The sequence below is a fragment of the Mustela lutreola genome, chromosome 8 (assembly GCF_030435805.1).
Source record: "Mustela lutreola isolate mMusLut2 chromosome 8, mMusLut2.pri, whole genome shotgun sequence".
Classification (NCBI taxonomy): domain Eukaryota; kingdom Metazoa; phylum Chordata; class Mammalia; order Carnivora; family Mustelidae; genus Mustela; species Mustela lutreola.
The window spans coordinates 85,809,690-85,837,564 of NC_081297.1; the positions used below are offsets into that span (position 1 = coordinate 85,809,690).

A 27,875-nucleotide genomic window follows, 5' to 3' on the forward strand; every position below is an offset into this window, starting at 1 on the left:
TTGGTAACCCTTTGAAACACGGTATTTGCAGCATTAATTTGGGGTGAAAAGTCCTCAGTCTCTGAGCATCTAAGAGCATTCCGTAAGGGTCTGGCAAACTGACCAATGGTACTGAGGCTTTTTTTTTTAAGATTTTTTTTTAAATTTATTTATTAGAGAGAGAAAGAGCAAGAGCACAAGCATGGGGAGCAGCAGTCAGAGGGAGAGGGAGAAGCAGGCTCCCCACTGAACAGAGAGCCTGAAACAGGGCTCGATCCCAGGACCCCAGGATCATGACCTGAGCCAAAGGCATATGCTTAACTGACTAAGCCACCCAGGTGCCCCAGAACTGAGGTATTTTAATTAAGACATACCCACACCTTCTGCACCACTCTGATTCCATTCACTGCTACTTATGACTCTTCCATCTTGCCCCATCCTTTGGTTTGTGTGCTTAGGAAAAGTGACATCTTTTACTTTATTGACATTTAATTTTAATTTTTAAAATACTTTAATTTATTAAGATTTCTAATCACATTACCACTACTGCCATTGTGAAAGTTCTTTTTAATTGAAGACAAGTTATTTGATCATCTGGAATCCCTTGTGACTACAAGGGATTCCAGATGATGTGACTACTTCCTCACCTCTTGTGAGGGGTCTGCTCTGAATTCCAGTCACTGAACCGGGCAGTGAGTGAGGCTCCTTCTCTGGCTAAGTGACTCCCAAACGGCGACCCTGCAGCAGCCAATCCAAATCTGTGCAAGTTTAAATAATGACCAAACCTCACAACCACTCTGCGGAGGTATAACTATTCCTGTGGTAAACTGTTGTATGTCTCAGACCTTTGGGTCCTTCACGAATAACTATAACCATCATCGGTACAAATGCCAGGGAGTTACGTCAATACTTCTGGGAGAAAGAGTTCTCAAGGTTGCATACAACCTCAGCTCTCCTTCCTGCAAAACTGGGAAAACTGGGCTCTCCTTGTGCACATTTTAAGAATTCTTTTGTGGTCCAATACCCCTCCGACTGTCCACAGGAAATGCATCAGTGAGTTTCCACTTGAGCAAAACAGAGGCTTCGGTTGATTTAAAACATCACGAACTTCGAATCTACAAAAGCCCTTAGACACTCTCAAGGATGGGGATAATACCAAAGGCATTAAATGAATGGAGAACTGGGCCCCAAATGCTAACTCAGGAGCCAAAAGGATGATTTCAAGACCAGAATGGGAAGTGCCAAGTGAGGACAGAAAGAGCTTGGCCGTTTGGGGCAAGAGGGTACTGTCTGAGCTCTGCACCATCGTACCTTGAACTTATGCCCCCTGAGCTGCCCTCCCGTCTACCTGATCCTCACTGTTGGCTGTGTTCTCCTCTGCATCTTACAGCCCCTCCCTCCTCCACTTTGGCCTGGCAATTGCTCAGTTCACCGATCTGCAGGCATAGCTCCTGTCTGGGATTCCTTTCCCATGATCACAGCTCTCATACTTTTGCCCCCTGATGACAGCCCTGTCCTCTGCCTTTTTAGGTCATCTGGCAGGTGTCACTGTGCATGATGGCTCCACGAACCCTGACTGTATCACTGCAAACAGACCCTTTGCAAACTCTTCAATCACCCCATCGGCCTTGTTGTGTGTTTCCTGCCGGGACCCTGTCTGGCAGATCAGCTCAGAGTGGAAGGGTATATAGGGATGGAAGCTGAGCTATGGATGCCAAGAAAGGATCAGAACCCTGGTTTTTATAAGCTGACAGGAGAGGCGACTCTAGCCCACCCTTGCCTCACTCCCATCCTTATATTTTTATATTTCCATAGGTGTCAGCTTGTGGCTAACCCACCCTTTTGTAAGGCTACTGAGGTTATAGAAAATTTTAAATACTGTTTTTATACAGTCATTAAGCGTCTGTCTTCAGCTCAGGTCATGATCCCAAGGTCCCAGGATCAAGCCCTGCACCAGGCTCCCTGCTCAGTGGGAAACCTGCTTCTCCCTTTTCCACTCCTGCTGCTTGTGTTCCCTCTCTCACTGTCTCTCTCTCTCTCTGTCAAATAAATAAAATCTTTAAAAATAAATAAATAAAAACAGTAAAGACAAACATCAACCCGAAGAGGGCTTTTGATCTGGCCAATGAGGTTGAGACCGATCTCTCAATAGCTGAAGAGGAAGTCTGGAATTTTTACTGCTCTTATGCCTATCCAACACAAGAGACCACTTGTTAGGCCTCAGATAAGTCCCAGAATCTAAACTCAGTAAAAGCAACACGGGAGGCAGAAGGAATCTTGGGGCAGTCTTAAAGGTAGAGAGAAAAAGAAAACCTGAAAGCTGATTCTCAGAGCCTCAATCACGGTCACCGGGGCCAGATTCTTTGTGACTATGTATCCAACTGGAAGCCCGAGTTAGGTCCAATGGCAAGAATGCTGCGCCCGGAGAGATCTAAGGACAGTCCTCCAATGACATTCACATCTCACAGGTAGGCATGGAATGTACTATGGAAGGGTTTTTCTTCCCTAGTTGAAATGGATGGGGTAAGCTGAGCTGGGTGGGACAAAAAATAGCAAAGGCTCAGGATCTCGACAGCAGAGCTGCCAACCCACACTCTCCTTGACTCGAACTGGGGTGATCATTTCCTCACTTCCATGTGCTCTAAAATTTACTCATAAATGCACCAGGAGAAAAATGTTAAAAGGGGAAATGAATGAGGAAATTATACCCCCTCAGAGACAAAAGTAGATTTGTACACTCTGTGTCTTCTCTGAGCCAATTTAAACACGGCTTTCTCCCTCTGCCAAGCTTTTCTTCACTAAGAAGCATAGCCAGATGTGCTAATGAACAGAAAGCTGAAGGCAGATTAAAATCAGAGCATTCGTAAACTGACATTTTCGATTTCTAGTCCTTGGTCCTGGACTTCATTTTTCTGCCCTGTGCTTTGTTTGATTTGTTTTTAATCAACAGTCTGAATCTTCTTGCCAACACGAGTTCTTGAGATTGAAATTCCTTATCTCACAAGAGCACACAAGTACGTCTCATAGTTAAATCAGGTGGAAGAGTGAAGCTCTCCGATTACCTTCTTCTAATTGAGGATAAATGCATTCAGAATGGTATTTGCAAATGTATGTTACATTCTGCATGTGTGTTTTAAGTGTTTAAAGAAAAATAAAAGCAAAAATCTTTTAAAAGACACTTTAGAAGAGCCATGATTGGTAAATATCAGTCTAATGCCAAAGAATGCCATTCGCCTAGTTAAGAAAGCACTAGTAAGGAGTTAAAATGTTGTTCAAGAAAACTTTCCCTGAGTAGAATGAAACTATTTACAGGAATTTTTGGAACTTGAAAGCTGTGAAATTTTTTTAAAGTGAGGAAGACTAGGGGTGCCTGGGTGGCTCATCCATTAAGTACCTGCCTTCAGCTCAGGTCATGATCACAGGGTCCTAGGATCCAGCCCAGCATCGGGCTCCTTGCTTAGTGGGAAGCCTGCTTCTCCCTCTCTCACTCACCCTGCTTGTGTTCTCTCTATTGCTGTGTCTCTCTCTGTCAAATAAATAAATAAATAAAATCTAAAAAGAAAAAAAACAAACAAAAAACGTGAGGAAGACTAGAAAGATGGAAGGTCATGTCTGAACAATTATGGTATGTGCACTATCATACATGGGAGAAATGTGGAGGGCGCAGGAAAAACCACCTGGTAAGTTGTAAATGGTAGAAGATACATAGGGAAAACAAGCATCTCTCAAGCACAAACCATATGCCAGACCTTGGGCCGAAATCTTTCCACTGAAACTTCATGATAATATTATAAGATCAGTAATCATCCCCACTTGTACAGATAAGAAATTGAGGTGCAGACAACTTAAGACACAGATCCAAGTTGATACAATTGGCGAGAAACAAAGGTTTCAAACTGAGGTCTAGCTCACCCCAAAGCCTGTGTGTGAGTGTGTGTTTGTGTGTGTACGTATGCAAAAAACACACACTGGGGGGATTTCAGCCTTTTGCTGCCTTCTGGCTTTGCAGCAGAAATACACTGACTACAGATGAGACCCAGTAATTTGGAGGTGACCAAGTAAGGTACCAAGAACGTAGTCCCTAAAATCACACCTGAGGGCCTGTGACAGAAAGCTGCATGGATTCACTCTGCCAGATCAATGCAGATGCTAGGGGATGTGCGGCAGAGAATGTGTGCAAATCTCCTCATTCTAACAGCCAGCCTCTGGAAGAAGGGGCATATCCCTATCTACCACATACAACAGAGTAAGACATCACGTAGCTGACTGATCTTACTGAATTCTACGTCAAAATTATATCTGAGAAGTCTCAAGGGAGGAATAATGATATTTTTGACATAAGAAATCAAATAATGTGATGAAACTGCCCTTCTTAGTAAGGAAAATAAGAGGATATTTGTATTCTAATGACCACAGAAACACAATGAATAAACTACGTGAAACAAAGACCTTCTAAATTTTAAATTTACACATGCTCTGTAAACTTGTTACTGCTCTAAGCTTCCATTTTTTAATATTCAACTGTTTATCTATGAACTGTTTACACAAGAAATCCTCCAGTAATGTGTCAATGTGACAACCACTTATTCTTTATATCTATTTTATATGTAATGTAAATTTATATAATACTATATACAAATATATAAAACAACAATAAAATATATAGAGAGAAATACAGTATTCACTCAGGAAGACGCAAGATTTGGAAAATCAAGAGTGCTGTGGCTCTAAAAGATGTGTGTTCACATATGTTGAGATCAAAGCTTGCTGAGGAGGAAGGGGGAGGGAGAGAGGAAACAGGATCCCCATCAGACACCCATGAACCTGTCCAGAGGAGGGTCAGTGATGCAACAGACAAGATACCTGTGAGAAGCAAGGAGAGAAAAGTAAACAGAAACTCAAGTCTTGTGCCTGGAGCCTGTCTCAGCAAAGAGGGAAAGACTGTCTACAGCCTAGAGGCACTGGTGTCATATTACACTCTCCTCTCCCTATCCAGCTCTGGCTGGCAGAATGAAGATGACACAGGTAATGCCCCAGAATCTTGAATCAAGAACTGTAACTCAATAAGGTGACCCAGTATGGGAGGGAGGCAGGAACAATTAACCAATTTTTCCCCTCTGTGAGGATTCAATTAGGGACCAGGATGGACTTAGCCACGGAAGCCAAGTTATGAGCGAATTTAGCTTCGATGAATTCACTTGTTTCAATTCATTTTGATGAATTCACAGTTCACTCTGAAGAATTCATCTGTTTGAGCAAATAGAAGCAGAGGATAAATTAGATGCATAAATTGTTTCGTTCCTATGAGAGTGTACAATCAGAGCAGAATTCATTTCTACCTATAGTTACTGTTCAAATGCTTCCATTAAGGAGAAGTTCCTCTGCCAAAATCTTCCAAAGCAGGATGGCACAGACCTTTTTTTTGTTGTTTAGAAAAAGACAAGGTGTTTAACTTTTTCACACAGTGAGTCACACTCACTAAAAAGTATGACTCATCTACTTGGGATTGTCATAGAGGAGAGAGTACGTTCCCTCTACAATCTAAAATAAGTAAGAAGGAACCACAAAAATCCCACTTATTTTCACACAATAAAGATCTAGATATTTTAGAGCAGCATTTCTTAAATAAAATAATTCACCATGCTTTATCAAACAAATCTTAGAGAAATATTTGATTTACTTTAAGTTTATGAAATATGAAGTAATAGAAATTTAGAAAGCTTCTTTTTCTTAAATATTTTATTTATGCAGAGAGACACCGAGAAAGAGGATGAGCTGGGAAAGTGGAGAGGGAGAGAGAGAAGCAGACTTCCCACTGGGCAGGGAGCCTGATGTGAGTCTTGATCCCCGGATCCTGGGATCATGACTTAAGCTGAAGGCAGATGCCTAACTGACTGATCACTGAGGCACCCCTAGACAGCTTCTTTTTTAACAGGTTAAAAACAACAAAAAGTGAGGTTTACTTGTACAGCTGAGCTCCTAGAGGAACTACTATTAGTAAGTGGATCTGAATCCTGTTATCCATCAATGTGCTCATCCAAAATCCAAATATCTTCTATAATCAAAATATGTTGCATCTCATTGCGTAAGACCCCCTACTTGGTTCTGAAACATTTTGGTGATAAAAGCTGGATGGATCATTTTGTTTCATCAGAAATCACTGAAAATAACCAGCATGATTAAATCATGCTCTTCTCCAATCCTTAACTGGGCATTCAAACAGCCTGCCAACCACTTTACAGGCTGCCTTCCATTTTAAAAGGACAAATTCAACAGACTTATAAATTCAACAAAGTATAGAAACAAAGGCCCTGTTTAAAATAGTTGTTAAGGGACGCCTGGGTGGCTCAGTTGGTTAAGCAGCTGCCTCCGGCTCAGGTCATGATCCCGGCGTCCTGGGATCAAGTCCCACATCAGGCTCCTTGCTTGGCAGGGAGCCTGCTTCTCCCTCTGCCTCTGCCTGCCATTCTGTCTGCCTGTGCTCGCTCTCTCCCCTTCTCTCTTTCTGGTAAATAAATAAAATCTTAAAAAAAAAAAAAAAAAAGTTGTTAAATAGAGATGGACCCTGACTTAGGATGGTTCCAGTTATACTTCACGACTTTATAATGATGCGAAAGTGATAGGCATTCAGTAGAATCTATACTTCAAATTTTGAATCTGGATCTTTTCCTGGGTTAGAGATACATGGTGCTGTTCTCTCTGTGATACTGGGCACTGATCCTGGTCAGCCGTGAGGACAAGCAACTGATCCACTGATGACCATTTTGCAACCATACAACCAGCCTGTCTGTCACTTTCAGTACTGCACTCAATTCGTTCCAGGAGATATTCAACACTTTGTTATAAAACAAACTTTGTGGTGGGGGATTTTGCCTTACTGTAGGCTAGGTGGATTAAATGCATTTTCGGCCTATATTTTCCATTTTTTTAGGTTTATCAGAATGCAATCCCATCAAAAGATCTGTGCTTATAATTCCAAGTTCAGAAATTCAAACCCCTACTATCATTGTCCATAGGGACTGCTTTCTACCACATACCAACAACAGAAATCTCCAACGTGTATATAAAAGAGAAATTCAATATATCTGTATGAGGCTTGACAAAAAAATAAAACTAATTACTAATAATTAGTAATTACTAATTACTAATATACTAATTAGGAGTCACCCTGCCCTTGGGAAATTCTTACAAGGTAAGAGAATAAATGTTTCAGACAGAAAAACAAAGAGTAAAAATTTTCCTCCAACAAGCCCTGACAATGAATTATTCCCAAGTGAAAACACTGTCATAGTGAGGACCTAAATCTACACTAGGCAAAAAAACTAGAGTTTACTGCCGAAGTCACCCAAACCAAAAGAAATTGTGGTATACTGTAATGGAGAGAATTTAAGGCTAGGCCAGAGAAGCTGACATTAATAAATGTTCTTCCTAATTAATCACTTTTTAATACCAAATGCCAGAGTCCTGAGTCACAAACTGACGAAGCCAATTTGGCCATTTAAAGTTGCCAGGTCCCTTTGTAAATAATGGTGTCCTCTGGCAATTAGACCCACCAGAAGGGATACAAAAATGAAAGCAAGTTGCAGAGAACATTCTGCCAAAAGCGCAACCATTTATTAGCAAACAGGGACACAATGGCTTATCATGGAGCTCAAGGAAGTCCTTTGTCGACAGCTTTGCCACAAGAACCACCCATGAAAGGACCTATATGCTGAGGCAAGAACCATTCACTTTTTACTCAAGGAAGACAAAAGTCTACTCTGTCAAGTGGCTTCTTGTAAATCACCCCCCCCCCCCCCAACTGCAGGTAAAAATAGAATTTTCAACTTTCTCCAGAGAAAAGAAAAACCACATGCGGAGAGATGTATGTGGTGTCACTTTGGTTTTACCTTTGAAACTGCCACTTAACATACCAATGGGTCGAGGTGACACTTACTGCCCCAAACTGTAACATTCTATGGGCAGCCTTGTGTGTCTCTCAGGCCTCATCAATGTGAGCAGTCACAGTCACTGTTGTGTCAAATGCTGGCCTCCATACAATGAAAACCAAGATTCCATGGATCTTACCTTTCACTTGCTGTTGACAGGTTGTAAACTCAAACTCGAAAAGAAATGGTTTCAAAGGAATTCTTTTTCAGGTGGTATTGACTGCTAAAGGGATAATAAACATGAAAATTCTTCCGATGAAGCTGTGGTGGGGGGGGTATTGTTTTTGAAAGTACAAATAAGGCAAAAACAAAAAACCAAAAATAAAACAAACAAACAAAAAAAAGCACACTGCCCAGAAAATGGACTCTCTGAAGTTCACTTCTCCACCAAACCTCAAAAATTTAAATCAGCGCTTCCCAGAGCTTATTATAAGAACACAGATACTGCAAGAAGCCCTGAAAGGGGGCTTCCAAACTCAAATAAATCTGAGAAATGCCATTCACTGAACACCTCACTTGGAAACCTAAAAGGCTGCTTAGAGCACAGTTGAGGCTTTCTGAAGTCCTCTAGTACGGAAATACATTATTGATCTTTAAAAACCTAGTGCTTCTGATATGCAGCATCTTTATTTAGAGAGGTAACCTTACTTAATGATTGGTGTGATGCTGGAACATATTTTGAAAAATGATGGCATAAACTACTCAAGCAGAATGGAGTTAAAAGGAAAAGTTTTTTTGCCTTAGGAGTTTCTATAAGCAGTACCAAAAAATTACCTCCCTCTCTGCAAACAGGAAGTTTCCCCTGAACTCAGCTATTGATGGCTTTTATGCTACAGTTGAAATGCATTTTTTTTTCCCTATTCATTCTTGGTAGATGTAGAATAGCTGACTGCCATTTTCCATGCAGAAAATCACGATACACATTAAAAAACTTTATCAAGTCACATGGCTGCACAGTCTTGACTTCAGTCAGGCTAAGTCAGTGTTGAGATCAGGAAGGTTTCTTGGCAGGTCAGAGATATGTTTAGATCATACCCATATTTAGAAGGATAATTCTCTCAGAGGTGGGGGGCAATGGAAATGGGAGCAAAGAAAAACAAATTGTTCAGGCAGCTACTGGGTTTACCCTATCTTTATTCTCTATATTCAGCATATCACTTGGAACTAGTGAGTGGTCAGTAAGTTAAATATTTAATATTTTATCTTATTGCCTTCCTCTGGGCTTTTCCTCTCTGAATGCACCACCCTGCATCTATACAATCCCTACAAATTTATCCTGCTTGTCTCTAAATAGTTAGCTCTTAAGACCAGTTTCCATTTCCATCTCACCACTGTATACATCCGCTAAGTGAGACTGGTCATCCACTCATACCCTGCCCTCCTCCTAGGAGAGACATGGCAAGTGCAAGAGCATTGGGGGTACCATTGGACACTTCCCCCAGTTCATTTTTCTTGTCCAACTGAAAACTTTCCTATCCTCAGCAATGGAGCTTTTGGAAAAACACAGTCCCTGATCCTTCAGTCAGACAACAAATGCATACAGCCTCTTCTGTATCATTTCCTTGGGCAGTGTGCTTACAGGCAATCACTTACAGAATTTAGCAATCAACTACTCCTATGTCCTTTGTACTTTCCAGGCACTACTCTAAGTTCTTTGGAGTACACCAGTTAGCAAAACAGACACAAAGAATCCCTGACCTTCCAGAGAGGGGGAAAAAAAAGAGAGGGAGAAAGAGCAAGAGAGTCTGACAAAGAGTCCCTGCAATATATGGTAGGCAAGAAGTGGGTTGCAATCCTAAACATGGTGGTCAGGGTAGGCCTCGAGAAGCTGGCAACTAAGTGAAGACTTGTAGGAGACGAAGGAGTCCATAAAATTCATTGCATAGTAGGCAAAGAGCTCAGGAAGGAACAAGAGAGATAACTGGCACGCAGAAACCTTAGGGCCTTTAAAAAGGTAATGATTTTTCCTTTGAAAGCAATAAGGGGCCACTGGAAGATGGTAAGCACAGAAGGGACAGGCTCTGGCTTACATGTTTAAAGAATCATCTGGTCATTGTGTTGAGAACAGTCTGGACCAGTGGTAGAAGGTAGAAGCAGGAAGACTAGTTAAGTAGCTCTAGCAATAATCCAGGTGAGGGACGGTGATGGTTTGGACCAGGATGGCAGCAGTGACGGTGGAGAGAAATGGTCAAATTCCAGATATATTACAAAAATATATTTGCTGGTACTTATTGATGGACTGGATATGATATTAGAGACAGAGAGATGTGGAGAGGAAACAATGAAACTCCAAGAATTTTGGCTTGGGCAGCCAGCAGAATGCAGTGAGTTTGCAAACATTGTGGGGGACACAGTGAATGGGTACATTCAGGAGTTAGACTTTGGAATGCTGACTTTGAGACATCCAAGTGGAAATGATTTATACAGCACTTCCCTCCTGAACAATGCCAGGTACCATGTACATTGTTTCATTTGTTTTTGTTAGAAAGAAATTTGAGGACATTACCACCAACATTTTGATGTCTAGTAACCTAAACACTAAAGCTCATATTAAAAACTTGCTTGCTTTCTAATATTCTATGCTGCCTCTCTTTAGGCAAAACAGGTGTAAAAATAAGTATTCCAAAGTTCTTATATGTTATTCTCCCCAAGTTGTGCTTATTACCTCTTTATAGGCTTTCTTGGGCATTGTTCTTATAGCAAACCATCTGAAGAATGTGGCAATCAATCACTTTGGTCTCTTTTGTATTTTCCAATACAATAGCAATTTCCAATGGGCATTCTGTGGAGAAGTATTTGTAGCTGCTTTTATCTTGGAGAGTCCTAATTACATATTTCATGGTTTTCTTAGAACAAGAGAAAAAAAGGAATGCTTCTTTAAATAGAAATTTCATGTTCTAAATGGAAACAGAAAGGACAGAATGACTCTAAGAGTTTCAAAAATGTCTTGACCTTGTTAAGAGTTTAAAAACAATCAGAAGCATGGTACGGCTAAGCAGAAATGAGTTGCTTTTATGAGTATGAATCATTAAGAGAAATAAAGTATTAAAAAAATGTTAAGATTACAGGGGTGCCTGGCTGGCTCAGTCAGTAGAGCATGTGACTCATAATCTGGGGTCATGAATTTGAGCCCCACGTTGAGTGTAGAGCCGACTTAAAAAACTAAAAAATAATAATAATAATTTTTTTTTAAGTGTTAAGATCATCACTCAAAAGGTGTCAATTATTCTGAGTAAAAGTCAATAATAACGTCAACTATGAAATCTTGCCAAGACTCACAAAGTATACAATCAAGAAAAAGAAATAAAGCTGTTACTGATAGCTGAAAATTCCTTTTCCCATTATGCAACTATCTAATTCTTCCATTAATAAGTTCAGAGTCTTCCAACTAAGGTATAAACATCAAAGGAGTAGGTAAGTCATTTTCTTATTAAAGAATGGGCTTGTGAAAATGTAATTGCCCTGTGAAAGCAAAGAATAAAACAAATTATTTAATGATGTGGAAAAACTCCTGCCAGGCCTAGATCAAAAGCCAAGCAGAACACTGCAGGTACCACTGAGTTGTACATGACACAGAACAGGAGAGAGAAGGATTTATGTGAGGTTCAGATCTGGTACAAGGAGAATGACTTCACACATGACATATTAATAATGGACAGAAAGCAATGCCTGGGGAAGACTTTGCTCAAGGGTCTCTGATTTTTAAGTAGCCATTGAATTAAAAAGGTGCATTTCTTGTGTCTCTTTTGCTCCAGTGGTCACCACTGAGTGGAATGAAGAAATCCAGCAACGACAGGAAAAGGTATAAAGAACAGCAATTATAAAAGAAAATGATTTCTTATACCCTGCCTCCTTTGCTAAACTCCCAAATACTTTTAGAATCCTCTTTACTATTTCTATAATTTGGAGGTTTAGGTGGTAACTCCAATGTTCATTTATAAATAGGCCAGTGATATTTGCCACTATTTTCTTCCCCTTTGCAAACTTTTTTTTTTTAACTAAGTTTTATGTTTCTGGCCTTCCATTACAGTTTAATATACCTACTTCCAAATTCCAAATACATCGAAGCATTAGAAACTTGAAAGTGTGTTAATACCATCAGCTCTTAAGTCAAGAATTTAACCTCTTTTATACAGGATGAGGGATAAAACAAGGTTTAGAGGAGGGGGGGTGGGGATTAATCTTTGGTAGCATTACAAGTAATTTTTTTTTTTATCATGTAAAGCACAACTGTATACTGAAATGCACAGAATCAAAAAGTCAGTCCTGCTGGATAATGTTTATTTGGTTTTTGGTTTTAGTTTTTATGGCTATTCTTATAAAATAAAAACAGGAAACAGGAGTTCTAACTATGCTCCTGACTTTAATCTGTGACAATTTCATAATGGTAGCAAAGACAATGATGACAACAAGTACCATTAGGACCTCTGATAGGTACTTAGGCCCTCCCAGGTGCCAGCCACTGTGCTCAATGTCTTATGGCTTGTCCTGGTTAACTTCAAAATGACCCTACATGATGGTGCAGGAAAATGGCTGAACAAGGCAAGCTTGCATCCACAAGGTTGGTCAGTGGCAGAGCTTAGCTTTGGACTCAGGTCAGTGCTAATCACTCTACTCCACGGCCTCCCTCCTCCCAGCCTCAGAAGCTACTGATCTAGAACTAGCGGGTTTCCTCCACGTGCATTACCTGGGTGGCCTCCAACATGAAAGGAGACTATCAAATGAAATTAGATGACAGAACGTAAGTCACAGTTTGTGTCCCATACATTAAGGAGGGCACATGTCGTTTTGAGCACTGGGTATTATATGTGAGTGATGAATCCCCAAATTCTACTCCAGAAACCAGTATTATACTATATATTAACTAAGTATACTATATATTAACTATTAGACTATATATTAACTAAATACAAATCTGAGAGAGGAAAAAAGTATGTGGGAAAAGGTAGTTGAAGTGGATTGTTCAAAATGTTCCATTTTCCAATGAGGTACAAATCTAGCATATCTAATTTATAACACTGCATCTGATGAAGCAGTCAGCTTATTTTCACACTTATCAGAAAAATGGTATCAACAAAAATTTCAGCTCTGACATATGGCCTAAGGGCTAAAGCTGACTAGAGCTACTGACCTGAAAAACTGCCCCTAAGTAGCAGGATGTTATCACCATAGGTAAAATGTCAGCAGGCGGAGAAGCCAAATGTGAGACAGACACCCCAGACAAGGGCTACTCCCATAGTACTGGTGGTCAGGGATAGATGGACCATGTCAACATATCATTAGGACCTCTGTCAGTGACTGCAATGGTCCCAAAGTGGGACAGACCGGATGGGTTATAAATGGGCTAGAAAGACTGGATCTATAATAGCATGGAGAGGATTTTCACGAACAGAGGACAGAAAAGGATGGAGAGCATACAGTCTGCAGAAAACGGGAACTGAAGTGAGAAATGTAGGCCAGAAGGAAAAAAAAAATCAACTTTGGCACAGAGCCATTCACCATTAAATGCAATCTTCATTCCTCAAGTTCAATTTTATTTTACCACTTGGTATATTAAAACAAGATGCTTACTTTACCAGGTTTCATAATGGCTATTCTGGAATTTAAAAGAGTTGTTCCACAGTGACCCATGCACTGTGATAATATCCTAACCTATTATCTGGCTGAACTAAATGCAAAATCATTTCCAGAAATCTGAAAGCTTGTTCAGTTCAACTGCATGGGTCTGGGTAGTACAATGTTCTAATGTATGCCACAGTGGCAGAGGTGAATAGTTATGACAGCCTGTATGTCCAGAAGAGCCCTGAGTATTTACAATTCAGGTATTTCCACACACACAAATACACACACACACACACACACACACACACACACACACACACACACTTCCATCTCCTGGTCAACTCCACTACACTGTATTTATTCCCTAAGTTGCTTCAGTTCTTTCTTAAAAAAAAAAAAGGGGGGGGGCGCCTGGGTGGCTCAGTGGGTTAAGCCGCTGCCTTCGGCTCAGGTCATGATCTCAGGGTCCTGGGATCGAGTCCCACATCGGGCTCTCTGCTCAGCAGGGAGCCTGCTTCCCTCTCTCTCTCTGCCTGCCTTTCCATCTACTTGTGATTTCTCTCTGTCAAATAAATAAATAAAATCTTAAAAAAAAAAAAAAAGGTAAAAATGTCAGTGAGTAAATAATCACTTTCCAACAGTGGTTCCCATTCTAATCTTACCTCCTTATTGTGCTGTGTGAGGTTTTTTAAATGAGAGCGCTAAGGCTCATAATCTCTGTTTGTCCATCAGATATCTGTCTTCTTTTATTGCAAATGCTGATGGGGAGGGGAGCCTGGGTTAAGTCTCTGCCTTCAGCTCAGGTCATGGTCCCAGGGTCCTGGGATTGAGCCCCACATTGGGCTCTCTGCTCAGCAGAGAGCCTGTTTCCCCATCTCTCTCTGCCTGCCTCTCTGCCTACTTGTGATCTCTCTCTCTCTGTCAAATAAATAAATAAACAAACTCTTTTTTAAAAAAAGCTTTAAAAAGAAAAGAAAATGTTGATGGGGGCTATGATCCAGACTAGCATGGAGGCTAAGCAAGGTCAAGTCTAGGAACAGGCATGAAGGGATGTCCCTGAGATAAACACAAGCCCCTCCCTAAGTGAGGAGATGCATTAGTTTCACTCCATGCCACCCCTCCATTTCCACCAAGCTGTTACTAGAGGTCACCTCCATTGGCTATGCTGCAGATTTGTCCTCATGCAGACCTGAGAATTTGACTCGGTCTCCATGGCTCAGAGAGATGGCCTCTGATTTGTGCTGGCTTCAATGGAATGATGTGGAAGACTGGGAATGAACAGACAGATTGGGAAAAAAACTGTGACCTCTACTAAAAAAATGAAACAACCCCAACAAATAAACAAAAAAGAGCCCTGAAAGCCCCATACTGGGAGGAGGAGACCATACACTGCCTAAAGTCCATTCTCAAAGACATCTCATTGTGGAAGTCTGCATGGCAAAGTCAGATGTCACTAACCCTCTTTTTCCGTCAGGTTTTACTTTTACAAAAATGTCACAAAATTATAAAAGATATAAAAAAAATTGCTTAGAATGTTGAGACACCCTGTGAGAATGTAATAAAGAATCAATAAGAAATAAATTACTCTTAAATAAGATTCAGTGGTATTTCCTCTGTAATGCAGGGAAATCACATTAGAGGACAGTGGGAAAAGGCCAACTCTTTGGCATTAATTCCCCTCAACAATCCAAATTACACTGGCTCCTTTCCTGATCCATATCCCTACTGCAAGTCAATAATTTGACATATAGTCCGTAGGAGTCATAATGAGAACCCCAAGAGTATTCTCAGCGTATGCTTCTCCCAGTGCATAAACAGTCACTATTGATAAAAAGAATGGAACAATAAACCTTCGTGGTTTAATATTCTTCCTCTCTACTATACATAAATTCTAACAGTGATTATCTTCAACACAAAGAGTAAGAGCAAATTAGTTCACTCTAAAGTTCACTGTTAAAAAGAATTCAACGCCACAAAGAATTTATAGATTGTTCTCTACATCATGTAATATAAGTTCAAATGCATTTCTAGTGAATAAGGGTATGAATCGGAGGAGGAGCTGAAGGACAAGCTCAGAATATGACATATTCTACATTTAAATTCTCAAGGATCCCAAGCATATTCTTTTATGATAAATAATAAACTACTGCTTGAGGTCTTACATTGCTTATATTATGAAAATGGGACCAATCAGAAACAACCTCTAAATTCACCCTGCTGTTTTTTCCTACAGAAAGAAAGCTTAGATTCTATGTCCTAGCCCTCCTACTCAATCCAAGACAAGAGCTTGTCAAAAGTCAAACATCTGGGTGCCTGGGTGGCTCAGTGGGTTAAGCCTCTGTCTTTGGCTCAGATCATGATCTCAGGGTCCTGGGATCGAGTCCTTAGCAGAGAGCCTGCTTCTCCCTCTCTCTGCCTGCCTCTCTGCCTGCTTGTGATCTCTGTGTCGAATAAATAAAATCTTTTAAAAAATATTAATGAAACAGAAAAGTGTCAATACAACTGTAACAGGGTAGATGACGTTCCTCAACTCCAGAGCCCTGGTTAATAACAAGATAGGATGACAGATAAAGAAAACCAGACACAACCCAGACTGTCAACACAGCCAGAGGCCATGCAGAAGAAGCACAGCAGGAGAGAGGAAAATAGGCAGAGACTTAAAAAAAGATGGAGGCTGAATCCTGTGTATGCGCCCAGATACACACACACTCCATCATCTCTTTGGCTTCATTTCATTCGGCTCTCTACCTCTGGCCCACTTTGTTCCAGCCACATCAGCTTACTTGCCGTTTTGTGAACACCCCAGTACTTTTCCTGCCACAGGGTCTTTGCACTTGCTTTCCCTCTACTTGAAATGTTCTTCTCTAAATAGCTACACAGGTCCCTCCTTCAATTCCTTCATGTCTCTCCTCAAATGTCACCTTATCAATGTTCGCAAAGAATTTTCAAGATGAAAGCTATCACCAAAGAGCTAAATCTTACTATTGCCAAAGCAGGAATGCTTTGCTAGTATTTTTCCTGATGCATTAAAGGGATTTTGGAACAAATTCCATGAAAGAAAGAAAAGAAGAAGTTTCCATTTATTAATCTTGCTATCAAAGATACTCTGGAGAGGGCCAAAGCTTGCTTGTGTTGGGGGTTCACTGCCATCACAAAAGTCCATATTTAGTACACCTCACCAAGATGGCAGCCTATGGGTATTCAACACTCCCTTTAGTCAGTTTGGAAGGAGTCCAAGAAAACTCATACTGACATACCAATCCAGTGCTCTACTACATTTTTTCCTGTAGATTAATAACAATAGAGCAGGCAGGCCAAACTATGAGCTAAGGCCAGATTCTAATAAAACAAATCTACCCCCAGACACTTCATACTCGTATTGTGTATGGTCCTTTTATAGCCTTAAGAAAAATAAAGAAAAAAGGTTCTGCATACCGATAACTAGTTGAAGAGAGTTGCTAACTTTTTATGTCTTTACTCATTTAGCAACAAATAATAAAACAACACTCAGCAACAAACAATAAAATTTAGATGATAAATACTGTATGCAACAACTCCTTGATGCCAGAAATATGGCAGTGAAACAAAACAGAAAAAAATCTCCGTCCTCATGGGGCATATATTCTAGTTGTAGGAAAAAGATATTACATAAAATAACAAAGTTCACAGCATTTTAGAAATTGGAAGTAGAGTGAAGGAAAGTTAAAAAGTTAAAAGGAAAAAGAGTGGAGGGCAAATGATTGCATTTTAAATAGGATGCATATGGGAGGGCCTGGGTGGCTGAGTTGGTTGGTGTCCAACTCTTGGTTTTGGTTCAGGTCATGACTTCAGGGTCCTGAGTTGGAGCTCAGCCCAGAGTCTGCTTATCCCTCTCCCTTCCATTCACCGTCTCCCTCTTTTCGCCCTTTTGCTCTATTAAATAAATAAATAAATAAACAAAAGGGTACATATGGTAGACAGTACTACGAAGGTGAAATTTGAGCTCAAGTTTATGTAACTAACTGGCATGCTAGAGTTTTTTGAGGATGGTTATTCATTATCATACTTGTCTTATCAACTTGATTTACAAAATGACTAAGAAGTGGATTATTTTAAATAAGGTGTTTGGAGGAAAAATAGTTTCTTCGAAATATGGTGCTGACACCAGTGGATATCCACCAGCCAAAAAATGAACCTGGACTCTCATACCACTACATAGACAAAAAATAATTCAAAATGGATCAGTGACCCAAATATAAGAGCTTAAACTATAAAACTATTTGAACAAAACAGAGTCATAAATCTTCATGACCTCAGCTTTGGCAATGGATTCTTAGGTTTGATAACAAAAGCAATGAAGAATAACAAAAAAGAAAAGAGACTGCACTTACTGAATTAAAAACTTGCGTGCATTAAAGGACATCATCAACAATGTGAAAAGGCAATTTAAAGAATGGAAGAAAATATCTGTTGGGGATTTAAAATCCTATATATACAACAAACTCTTACGACCCAACAACAACAAAAAAAGACAACCCAACTGAAAAATGAGCAAAGGACTAGAATATACATTTCTCTAAAAAAAGATATACAGATGGCCAATAAGCACATAAAAAGCTGTTCATCACTGTTCATTAAAGAAATTCAAATCAAAACTACAAAGATAGAGCTCTTCATACCTACCAGGATGGCTTTAAACAAAATAATGGAAAATAACAAGTACTAGCAAAGACTGGATATATAGGAACAACTGTATACTTTGTGAATGTTAAATGGTGCAGCCAATATGAAAAGGAGTTCCTCGAAAAGTTAACTACATAATTACCATAAGACCTAGCAATTTCTGTCTTGGGTATAAATCTAAGAGAAATGAAAACATATGTCCATAAATGCAGTAATACAGCAATGCTTATAATAGCCAAAAGGTGGAAACAACATGAATGTCCACAAACAGAAGACTGGATAAAGAAATTACTGTGTATACATCCAATGGATTCTTATTCGGCCATTAAAAAGAACTAAGCATTGATGCATGCTACAGCTTGGATGAATTTCAAAAATATTATGCAAAGTGAAAGAAGTCAAACACAAAAGGTCACATACTGTATAGTTCTTTTTATATGGTATATCCAGAATAGGCCAATCCATTGAGACAGAAAGCAGATTAGAAGTCACCAGGTGATGTGGAGGGGAGAATTGGGAGTGACTGGTATGGGGTATTTTTAACGAGGTGATGAAAAGGTTTTAAAATTAGAGAGAGCTGGTAGTTACACAATATTATGAATACATTAAGTATCACTAAACTGTATACTTTAAAATGGTTAATTGCATTTTAGAGCGCCTGGGTGGCTCAGTGGGTTAAGCTGCTGCCTTCGGCTCAGGTCGTGATCTCAGGGTTCTGGGATCGAGTCCCGCATCGGGCTCTCTGCTCAGTGGGGAGCCTGCTTCCTCCTCTCTCTCTCTGCTTGCCTCTCTGCCTACTTGTAATCTCTCTCTGTCAAATAAATAAATAAAATCTTTTAAAAAAAAAATAAAATTAGAGCTGGTAGTTACACAATATTATGAATACATTAAGTATCACTAAACTGTATACTTTAAAATGGTTAAATGCATTTTATATGAATTTTTCTTTAACAAAAGGTTTTAGTAATTCAAAAATTTTTTCATCAAATTTTCAGGATCACATGCTAGTATTTTATATTCAAATGCCAGTTCTGTATTCATTCCAGCCTTTAATCTCTTTGTAACATTTTAATCTTTTTTAAAAAATATAGATGTTTAACCAACTGAGCCACCCAGGTGACTCTGATGAGCAAAATTTTTAATTCTAATGATGTCCAATCTGTCATCTTTTTCTTTAATAAACTGAACTTTATGTGTTCTAAGAAATCTTTAGTTAACCCAAGTCCACAAAGATTTTTCTCCTGTTCCGTTTTAGAATTTTTGATATTATTTAATTCTTTTATTTAAAGATTATGGTCCACTTAGAATTAATTTCTGAGTGTACAGTATGACATAAGGGTAAAATGTCACATTTTTTTCTTTATATATATTCCATTATTTTGGTACCTTTTATTTAAAAGACTATCCCTCCCCCATTGAATTATCTTGGTAACTTTGTCAAAAATCAATAGAGGATGTAATAGAGCTTACCTCTGGATTCTTAGTTCTGTTCTGTTTTCTACTTACTATCTCCTCACAAGTTTTGGTCACACTCTCCCGCTTCTTTACATGTCCAGTAATCTGATTAAAAACTAAGCATTGTGTATCATACATTGTAGTGACCTTGTATTTCATTCTGTCCTCCCGAAACTTGCTGTTTTTACTGTTTTAATATATAATGAACTTGCCTAGACTCAAAATGAAAAATCTGTTTCTCTGTAGAGAGCTGAGATTTTGCTCGGGTTTTTTTTTTACCCCTTTTGCCTTAATCTCTGGGGGAATCTCCCTTGTGTCTGCACAGCTTTCTGATCAGCCAATGATTTCAACAGCGGTTAGATACTAACAACTCAAGACAATGAAGCTTCCCCTCTCTATTGCCCAACCTGTGTATGGGTTAAAAAATTCTTTCAAATTTGCAGGAAATCAGTAAGTCTCCCTAGGCTTTCAGTTTTGCTTGTGCTCCCTGGGGAGCACCATGTTGTTCAGCAGCCAGTCATGAATGCATGCAGAGCATATTATCTCAGCCTTTCCATAGCTCTCTCATTTCTAAAAGCTCCCCCTTAAGTTTCTTGCTGCTCTGCTTTGCTCTAAAACCAAATCAGCTTCTTTTTTTTCTTTTTTAAAGATTTTATTTATTTATTTGACAGACAGAGATCACAAGTGGGCAGAGAGGCGGACAGAGACAGACAGAGAGGAGGAAACAGACTCCCTGCTGAGCAGAGAGAGCCAGATGCAGGGCTCGATCCCAGGACCCTGAGACCATGACCTGAGCCGCAGGCAGAGGCTTTAACCCACTAAGCCAACCAGGCGCCCCCAAATCAGCTTCTAACTGGTAAACCTGTGGGTGTTTTTTTTCACACCAGCTGGGCTGGGCAGAGAGGGGGAAGGGGTAAGTATGGGGAGGGGATGGGAATCCCCTCAAGCAAGGAGCATCTTCTCCAATGCAGGAGCAGTTTCTCCTAAGTAAACATTTTCAAGTTCTTTGCTATCTTTGGTCATTCTTGAAACCGCTACATCTAATAATTTTTTTCCGATTTTATACCATTCCTTTTTTTTTGAAGTGAGACTCACCCAACCAACCCAGTCAGGCAGGTACTCATTAGTGGAAGTAACATCTTAACCATATTTTAAGCACTTATGAATATATTATCATTATCTCATTTATCATTACATGAAATCAAACAAATTGCTGCAAAAATCAGTCAACTAGAGCAGGAAAAAAATTCTTGTTTGCAAACATTCCATTTCAGATCCAATTTCTACAGGGTTGGTAGAACACAGTAAAAGATAATTAAGGTGGCCAAGATCTGCTAACTTCACTAAGGTCTTTAAAATAAGTATTACTTACCTGGAAAAATTTAATTTTTTTGTTTTTCAGACAAAAGAGTAGATTCAATTTAGACTCGGACCACCTAGGGGTGATGGGTGGAGAAGGCATCACTAAATACAGAGCATCTGTCTTCAAATGCAAAGAGTTCAGTTGGATTTTAAGAAAATTACCTTGAAGGCTGCTAAACAATGAAGGCTCAGTAAGGTCATGAAAACTGCCAGAAGGATGGTGGCTAAGTTCCGCACGTCCCATATGGTCTCTACCAGAGGAATACTGCCGACTTGCCAGTCATAACACAGGGTAACGGGTGCAAGCAGAAGCCACACGTTGAAGGCCAAGAGGTAGGAATAGGTAAGGAACCTATGAAGAGAAGAACAATCACTGAAAAACAATTCAAGGTCCAGGATACCTTGCAAACATTTGTTTGTTACCATGGTTTAATTAAATAGCATTGTACACTGTCAGTGTTATCGGAAAAGACAAGGTAGGATGGAAAGCCACCCATTTATTTTGTTAAATAGATCATTCTGGAATATATTTAACGGTTATAGGCACTGTGGCAGGTGCTTGCCTTTCAATGGTGAACAAGAAAAGACAGAGTTTCCATGACAAATATTCAAAAATTATCATACAGATAAATACATTACATCCTGAGATAAATGCCAAGAAGGAAAAGCTTGATGAAAATAGACAGAAATGCTGTTTTGCTACGTACGATTCCCCGGGTAAGAGGCAGACCTTTAAACTGCTTTATTCATAGTGCCCAGAAAATTGCCATAGACAGTAAAATATTTCAACGTGTTTATAGCAGATTGATCATACTGAATTTTTTTTTTTAAATTAGAGCATCCGTGGAAGGGAAATGAAGTCTCTTAGTCACAAGTAAACGGGCTACCCTCCAAGAGAAGGACAGCTATCATCCTACAAGGAGAGCAGAGACCTAGGGAAGGGAGATAATGAACGCAGATGATGCTCCTGTTTCCTGGCTGTGTTTAGCCACCAAGGGAAGGGGAAAGGCATTCCAACGGACCCTGTTGCCTTCAGGGTAGAGGAAACTGAATTTATCTAAATGTGTTCACTTCAGACAAAATCATTAAGTAGTGGTCTAGACCTTGAGAATTGCAGAACTCTCAGCACATAACAAACTTCACCCAAACCTGTGCACTAGGAGACACCAAGCTCTAACATGGCTTCTAGCAGTGTGAGGCGCAACTCTAGGATGATCCCAGTCCCTATTAGAATCCTTGCCTGGGGGGCGCCTTGGGGGCTCAGTGGGTTTTAAAGCCTCTGCCTTCAGCTCAGGTCATGATCACAGGGTCCTGGGATTGAGTCCCACATTGGGCTCTCTGCTTAGTAGGGAGTCTGATTCCCGCTCTCTCTCTGCCTACTTGTGATCTCTATCAAATAACTAAATAAAATCTTAAAAAAAAAAAAAAAAAAAAAAAGAATCCTTGCCTGGGAAAGTGCAATTCTAGCCAGTGCCGGACAAAGGGCCTCTGAATTCCCTATCCTACAGCATTTTTTATAAAGGGCAGACAACTGTGAACAGGTATCTCCCGTGATTCACAAATCTTTCTCAAGGACCTGAGAGCCATTTCTTTAAAATGCACTCATCAGGAAGGACAGGGCCTCTCTCCCAGTGCTACCCCCACTCTCACTTTAAAATGCCCAATCACTTCTGGGCTCTCTCTTCTGTTCCGTTGATCTATGTGTCTGTTTTTGTGCCAGTACCATGCTGTCTTGATGATGGCAGCTTTGTAATAGAGCTTGAAGTCTGGGATTGTGATGCCACCAACTTTGGCTTTCTTTTTCAATATCCCTTTGGCTATTCAAGGTCTTTTCTGGTTCCATATAAATTTTAGAATTATTTGTTCCATTTCTTTGAAAAAGATGGATGGTACTTTGAGAGGAATTGCATTAAATATGTAGATTGCTTTAGGTAGCAAAGACAACTATCATATGATCTCCCTGATATGAGGAAGTGGTGATACAACATGGGGGCTTAAGTGGGTAGAAGAAGAATCAATGAAACAAGATGGGATTGGGAGGGAGACAAACCATAAGTGACTCTTAATCTCACAAAACAAACTGAGGGTTGCTGGGGGGAGGGGGATTGGGAGAAGGGGGGTGGGGTTATGGACATTGGGAGGGTATGTGCTTTGGTGAGTGCTGTGAAGAGTGTAAACCTGGCGATTCACAGACCTGTACCCCTGGGGATAAAAATATGTGTTTATAAAAAATTAAAAAAAAAATGCCCAATCATTTCTGCGCAAATCAGAATGGCGCTCAGCTCTCTCCCCTGCTGCCAGTAGTTACTGAATGAAATCTATTTACACTGTTTCAACGGATGTCCAGCTGTGTTTCTGTTTGACACCCTATATGGGATTAAATAGAATAATTAGATAAATTCCTTGTCCGCAAAAAAATGCATAACCCAATATTGAATACAAGATATACAAAATTAAAGGAGCAGAATGAGATGAGTGCCATAATAGAATTGAGTAGGAAAGAAAGTTTAGCAGTTGGCAGATTCTTAGGGAGGGATTCTTAGATTGGCAAAGGGATTAGATCAAATCATTTCTAAGTTAGCTTCTAATATTTTACCTTGAATTCCTCTCAACAAGTAGCTATTGGTTGGGGACACCCTTCCTAGGCCTTCCCAAATGATTTTTCCTTTTCTCCTTTCTCTCCAAGGTTGGCAGTTACAAATCACCAGTGACAGCCAGGTGAGACTTAGGGATGGGGATTACTTAGTATCCTGACTCTTAAACCCCAACAGAGAAATGGGTTGAAGGAATAGGGTATTTCTTCTTCTTCTTTTTTCAAAAGATTTATTTGTTTTTTATTTGATAGAGAAAGAGCAAACAAGTGAGAGAGGCAGAGTGAGAGGAAAAGAGAATCTCGAGCAGACTCTGAGCTGAGCATGGAGCATGATGTGGGGCTTGATGTCATGACCCTGAGATTATGATCTGAGCCGAAACCAAGAGTTGGACACCTAACAGACTGAGCCACCAATGCACCCCAGGAGCGGGAATACTTCAGTGTTGTTTCCCAACTCTTTTTCTCTCTGTTGGTTCATTTAATACAATGTTAATGTATAAATTGTGGGGTACACACTGAAAGCTTAATGAAGTCCAAGATTGATTATTTAACAAAAATCAAAATCAAAACACTGCCTCATTCCTTTTAGCCTTGGGGCTGAGAAATTGTCTCATGAGAGAATGCCAACTCCATGGGAAGACAACTGGCACAATGTTGGCTTTGTTCTTTCACAGAGCTTCTCAGCTGATGCGATCTGCTTATTAGCTCAGGAAAGATTCTCTGTGACTTGACTTTAGAGAAGGTGGAATCATCAAACAGAAAAATCACAATGTCATTCAGTTACTCTCCAGGTCTTAAAAATTACTTTTTAAAAATGGTATCTCTCCTTCTTGATAAACTAGTTACCAGCAATGATTATAAATGGCTGCTAAAATATTAAGTGAAAGCTAATAGGGTACTTCACAATGGATGGATCAGGCTAAATCAGATGCCTAGACCTGACTAACCAATTTTAACATCACAGAAAGGGAGACTAATAGCCAGATGTCCTCCTGCTGGAGAGAGATGTCACCACCTACGAAGTAGTCTTGTTCCCCGAAAAAAAAGAAAAAGAAAATCAAACTTGAATCTGATCAAGCCCTTTACCACCAGTTTACATCAAATACAGAAAAACCCAGAACATGCTACAAGACACCACAGGAATGCAATGTGACAAATCCAGAATGTTGCCATTCCACAGAACAAATGATGTCTGGTTCTTCCACAAATACACTGTACGAGGGTTAACAGGGACGGGGGACAGGAGAGAAGAAGAGGGCACCTGTAAGTCAGATGATACCTAAGAGACATATCAAAGTGCAGATATTGTTTAGGTGCTAATTCAAACAATCCATTATGAAAAATCACCACTTATGAGCAGAAAAAATTGAAACACTGATTGGATATAGGATCCTGGAGAATCACTGCTCATCTTTTTTTTTTTTTTTTAGATTTTTATTTATTTATTTGACAGAAATCACAAGTAGGCAGAGAGGCAGGCAGAGAGAGAGGGGGAAGCAGGCTCCCTGCGGAGCAGAGAGCCCGATGCTGGGGCACCTTGCCAAGGTGCCCCCCAGGCAAGGATTCTAATAGGGACTGGGGTCATCCTAGAGTTGCGCCTCACACTGCTAGAAGCCATGCTAGAGCTTGGTGTCTCCTAGTACACAGATTTGGGTGAAGTTTGTTATGTTACTTTAACCCACTGTGCCACCCAGGCGCTCCATCATTGCTAATTTTTAAAGTGTGATAATGGTATTGTGGTTATACTTTTTAAGGAACCTTATCTTTCAGAAACATACTAAAATATATGCATATGAAATGCTAATCTGAGATTTGTTTTAGAATGATGGACTGGGAGTAAGGGTACACAAGTGGGTGGGGGTATGAATGAAACAAGATCGGCCATGAGCTACGATTGTTGAAACTGGGTAATGGGTCTGTAGAGGTTCTTTATGCCATCTGCTCTACTTCTGTATGTATTTATTATCCATAATAAAAACTATTTTTTCTTAACTAGGCAACAGAAATGCAACAGGAATATCTCCTTATGTCTAAAGGCAGCTTGCGCATGGAATAGCTGCAAGTGCTAATGTCGATTCTTTTTTTTCTTTTTTCTTTTTTCTTTTTTTTAACCGCAGGGTTAAAACTCAAGATCCTGAGATGAAGGTCTGAGCTGAGATCAAGATTGGAACGCTTAACCAACTGGGCCACTTAGGCACCCCACTAATGTGGAAATTTTATTTTAATTGCTAAGTTCACATTTGGGCCTTGCCCAGCAAGTTGTCCTCCATTTCTTGTTTTTTGTTTTGTTTTTTTTTAATTTATGTAAGTGATTTTCACACGCAACATGGGGCTCAAACTAACAACCCAGAGATCAAGAGCTGCTTGCTCTTGGGGCACCTGGGTGGCTCAGTGGGTTAAGCCTCTGCCTTCAGCTAGGGTAATGATCCCAGGGTCCTGGGATCGACTCCCACATCGGGTTCTCTGCTAAGCAGGGAGCCTGCTTGCTCCTCTCTCTCTGCCTGCCTCTCTTCCTACTTGTGATCTCTGTCAAATAAATAAATAAAATCTTTAAAAAAAAAAAAAAAAAGAGTTGCTTGCTCTTCCAACCAAGTCAGCCAGCACCCTAGTTGCTTATATTTTCTTTCTTTTTTAAGATTTTATTTATCTGACAAGAGAGAGCATATACACAAGCAGGGGGAACAACAGGCAGAAGAAGCAGCAGGCTCCCCGCCAAGCAGGGAGCCCAATGTGGGACTGGATCCCAGGACGCTGGGATCATGACCTGAGCTAAAGGCAGCCACTTAACCAACTGGGCCACCCAGGCACCCCATAGTTTCTTATATTTTCTAGACTTTTAATATTGCATTGGCAAAAAGAAAAAAATAAAGAAGAATATTTTTTTTCAGTTACATCTCAGTGTAATTATTTAGATTTTTTAAAAATATTCATTGTGACTTTTTAAACAGGCTATAACCCAAATATATTAAAACACTAAAGTAAACCACAGAACTAAAAGCAACTTACCTTCCTTTAACACTAGGAAAGTCAACAATATTAACTTAACCCCCTTGTGTTTTGTTTTTTTTTTTTTTTTTGAAGATTTTATTTATTTGACAGAGATCACAAGTAGGCAGAGAGGCAGGCAGAGAGAAGAGGAAGCAGGCTCCATGCTGAGCAGAGAGCCCGATTCAGGGCTCAATCCCAGGACCCTGGGATCATGACCTGAGCTGAAGGCAGAGGCTTAACCCACTGACCACCCAGGCACCCCTAACTTACCCCTTTTGAGACATATGTATTGTCTCCCAAAACTCAAGAGACATCACCTACCCCGCAGTGCATATGAATTCAGATTGATGTTGCTACTAAACTCTTTAAAAACTATTTGAAATACTGAAACAGCACTGGAAAATTTCTGAAAATTAAGCATAAAGAAGCCACTTGGAATCACACCAAAAGCTAATTACATTTTAGGGGACTAGTTGAGCTAGCTGTAATCAGCAACTCAAGGTTTTCTATTAACTCACTGACTATGAATTACATTTTAAACTAATCACCTTGTTTATTTCTGCTAAAATTTCAAAAATGGAATAATCTGTTGCCTATCTCTGCCCTGCTGAGTTCTCTTTTTCGAAGCAGGAGGAAAACCAAAATGAATTATTTACCAATTTTCTACCATGAATTTCTGCTAACAAACAGGACGAAAGCCACTAGGATCTCTTGCCCACAAAATGAAAAGGGAAAACACAGGAATTCAGCTTGAACAATTCAGTCATGAAGTTGCATTAACAGGCTGGTGACTATGGGAGATGGAAGGGGCGGCTTCTAGGGGTCAGGCGAGCATTTAATGGCACCTGCAAAAACTGGGTACCTCTTAAAATCTAAATCTTCATTTTTATCAAGAAAAAAATGAGTGTTGTAAGGGCAAACATATACACAGATTTTGTTTCTTGCCTTTGAAAAAAACGGTTTCGGCTAAGAAATAACATGAGCCTAACCTATTTCCTTATCCTAGGAAGATGCCTAGGAGAAGTACATAGGAAAAAATCATGCATTGCAAGCAGAAATATATAGCTCTTCCTTGTTTTATATAAAAATGTTATTGCTCAAAGGATCCTTCTTTCTCATTCCCTAAAAAGTCCTTCATTGTTTCGTAAATACAGGACACCTATTATATACGCACAGTCCTCTTGGGAGCAGCATTGGCTAACACTGTCGATAGACCGACCACAGTACAAACCACCTTTACCACCACTGTGGAGCACCCCCACTGCCCTGACTCTGCCTCTAGCTTCTGGGTTTTGGTGATCTGTCCTAAAATCCCTACACTGTCCCCTATTTTCTGCTCTTGAATT

General features: G+C 39.9%; 1 protein-coding gene and 1 long non-coding RNA gene across 6 annotated transcripts in view; one reads left to right on the top strand and one right to left on the bottom strand.

The window, feature by feature from the left end:
• Positions 1–27,875, bottom strand: part of TMTC1 (transmembrane O-mannosyltransferase targeting cadherins 1) — a 277,223-nt gene that overhangs the window by 105,030 nt on the left and 144,318 nt on the right. For 2 of the 3 annotated variants that reach the window (XM_059185860.1, XM_059185859.1), the window contains one exon: positions 21,111–21,300. The exons of the other annotated variant lie outside the window; for it this stretch is intronic. In XM_059185860.1, the coding sequence (XP_059041843.1) occupies positions 21,111–21,300 (190 nt within the window). The remainder of the gene's footprint in view (positions 1–21,110; positions 21,301–27,875) is intronic. 3 annotated transcript variants of the gene reach the window in all.
• On the top strand, positions 2,181–26,432 carry LOC131838958 (uncharacterized). 3 transcript variants are annotated; one of them, XR_009356766.1, is made up of 5 exons: positions 2,181–2,447; positions 11,663–11,709; positions 20,989–21,291; positions 23,635–23,666; positions 23,794–26,432. It is a non-coding gene; the product is annotated as an uncharacterized LOC131838958 (long non-coding RNA). The 3 variants fall into 3 exon arrangements; XR_009356767.1 differs by lacking the exon at positions 20,989–21,291 and having other exon boundaries at positions 2,184–2,447; XR_009356765.1 differs by lacking the exons at positions 20,989–21,291; positions 23,635–23,666 and having other exon boundaries at positions 2,194–2,447; positions 25,659–26,432.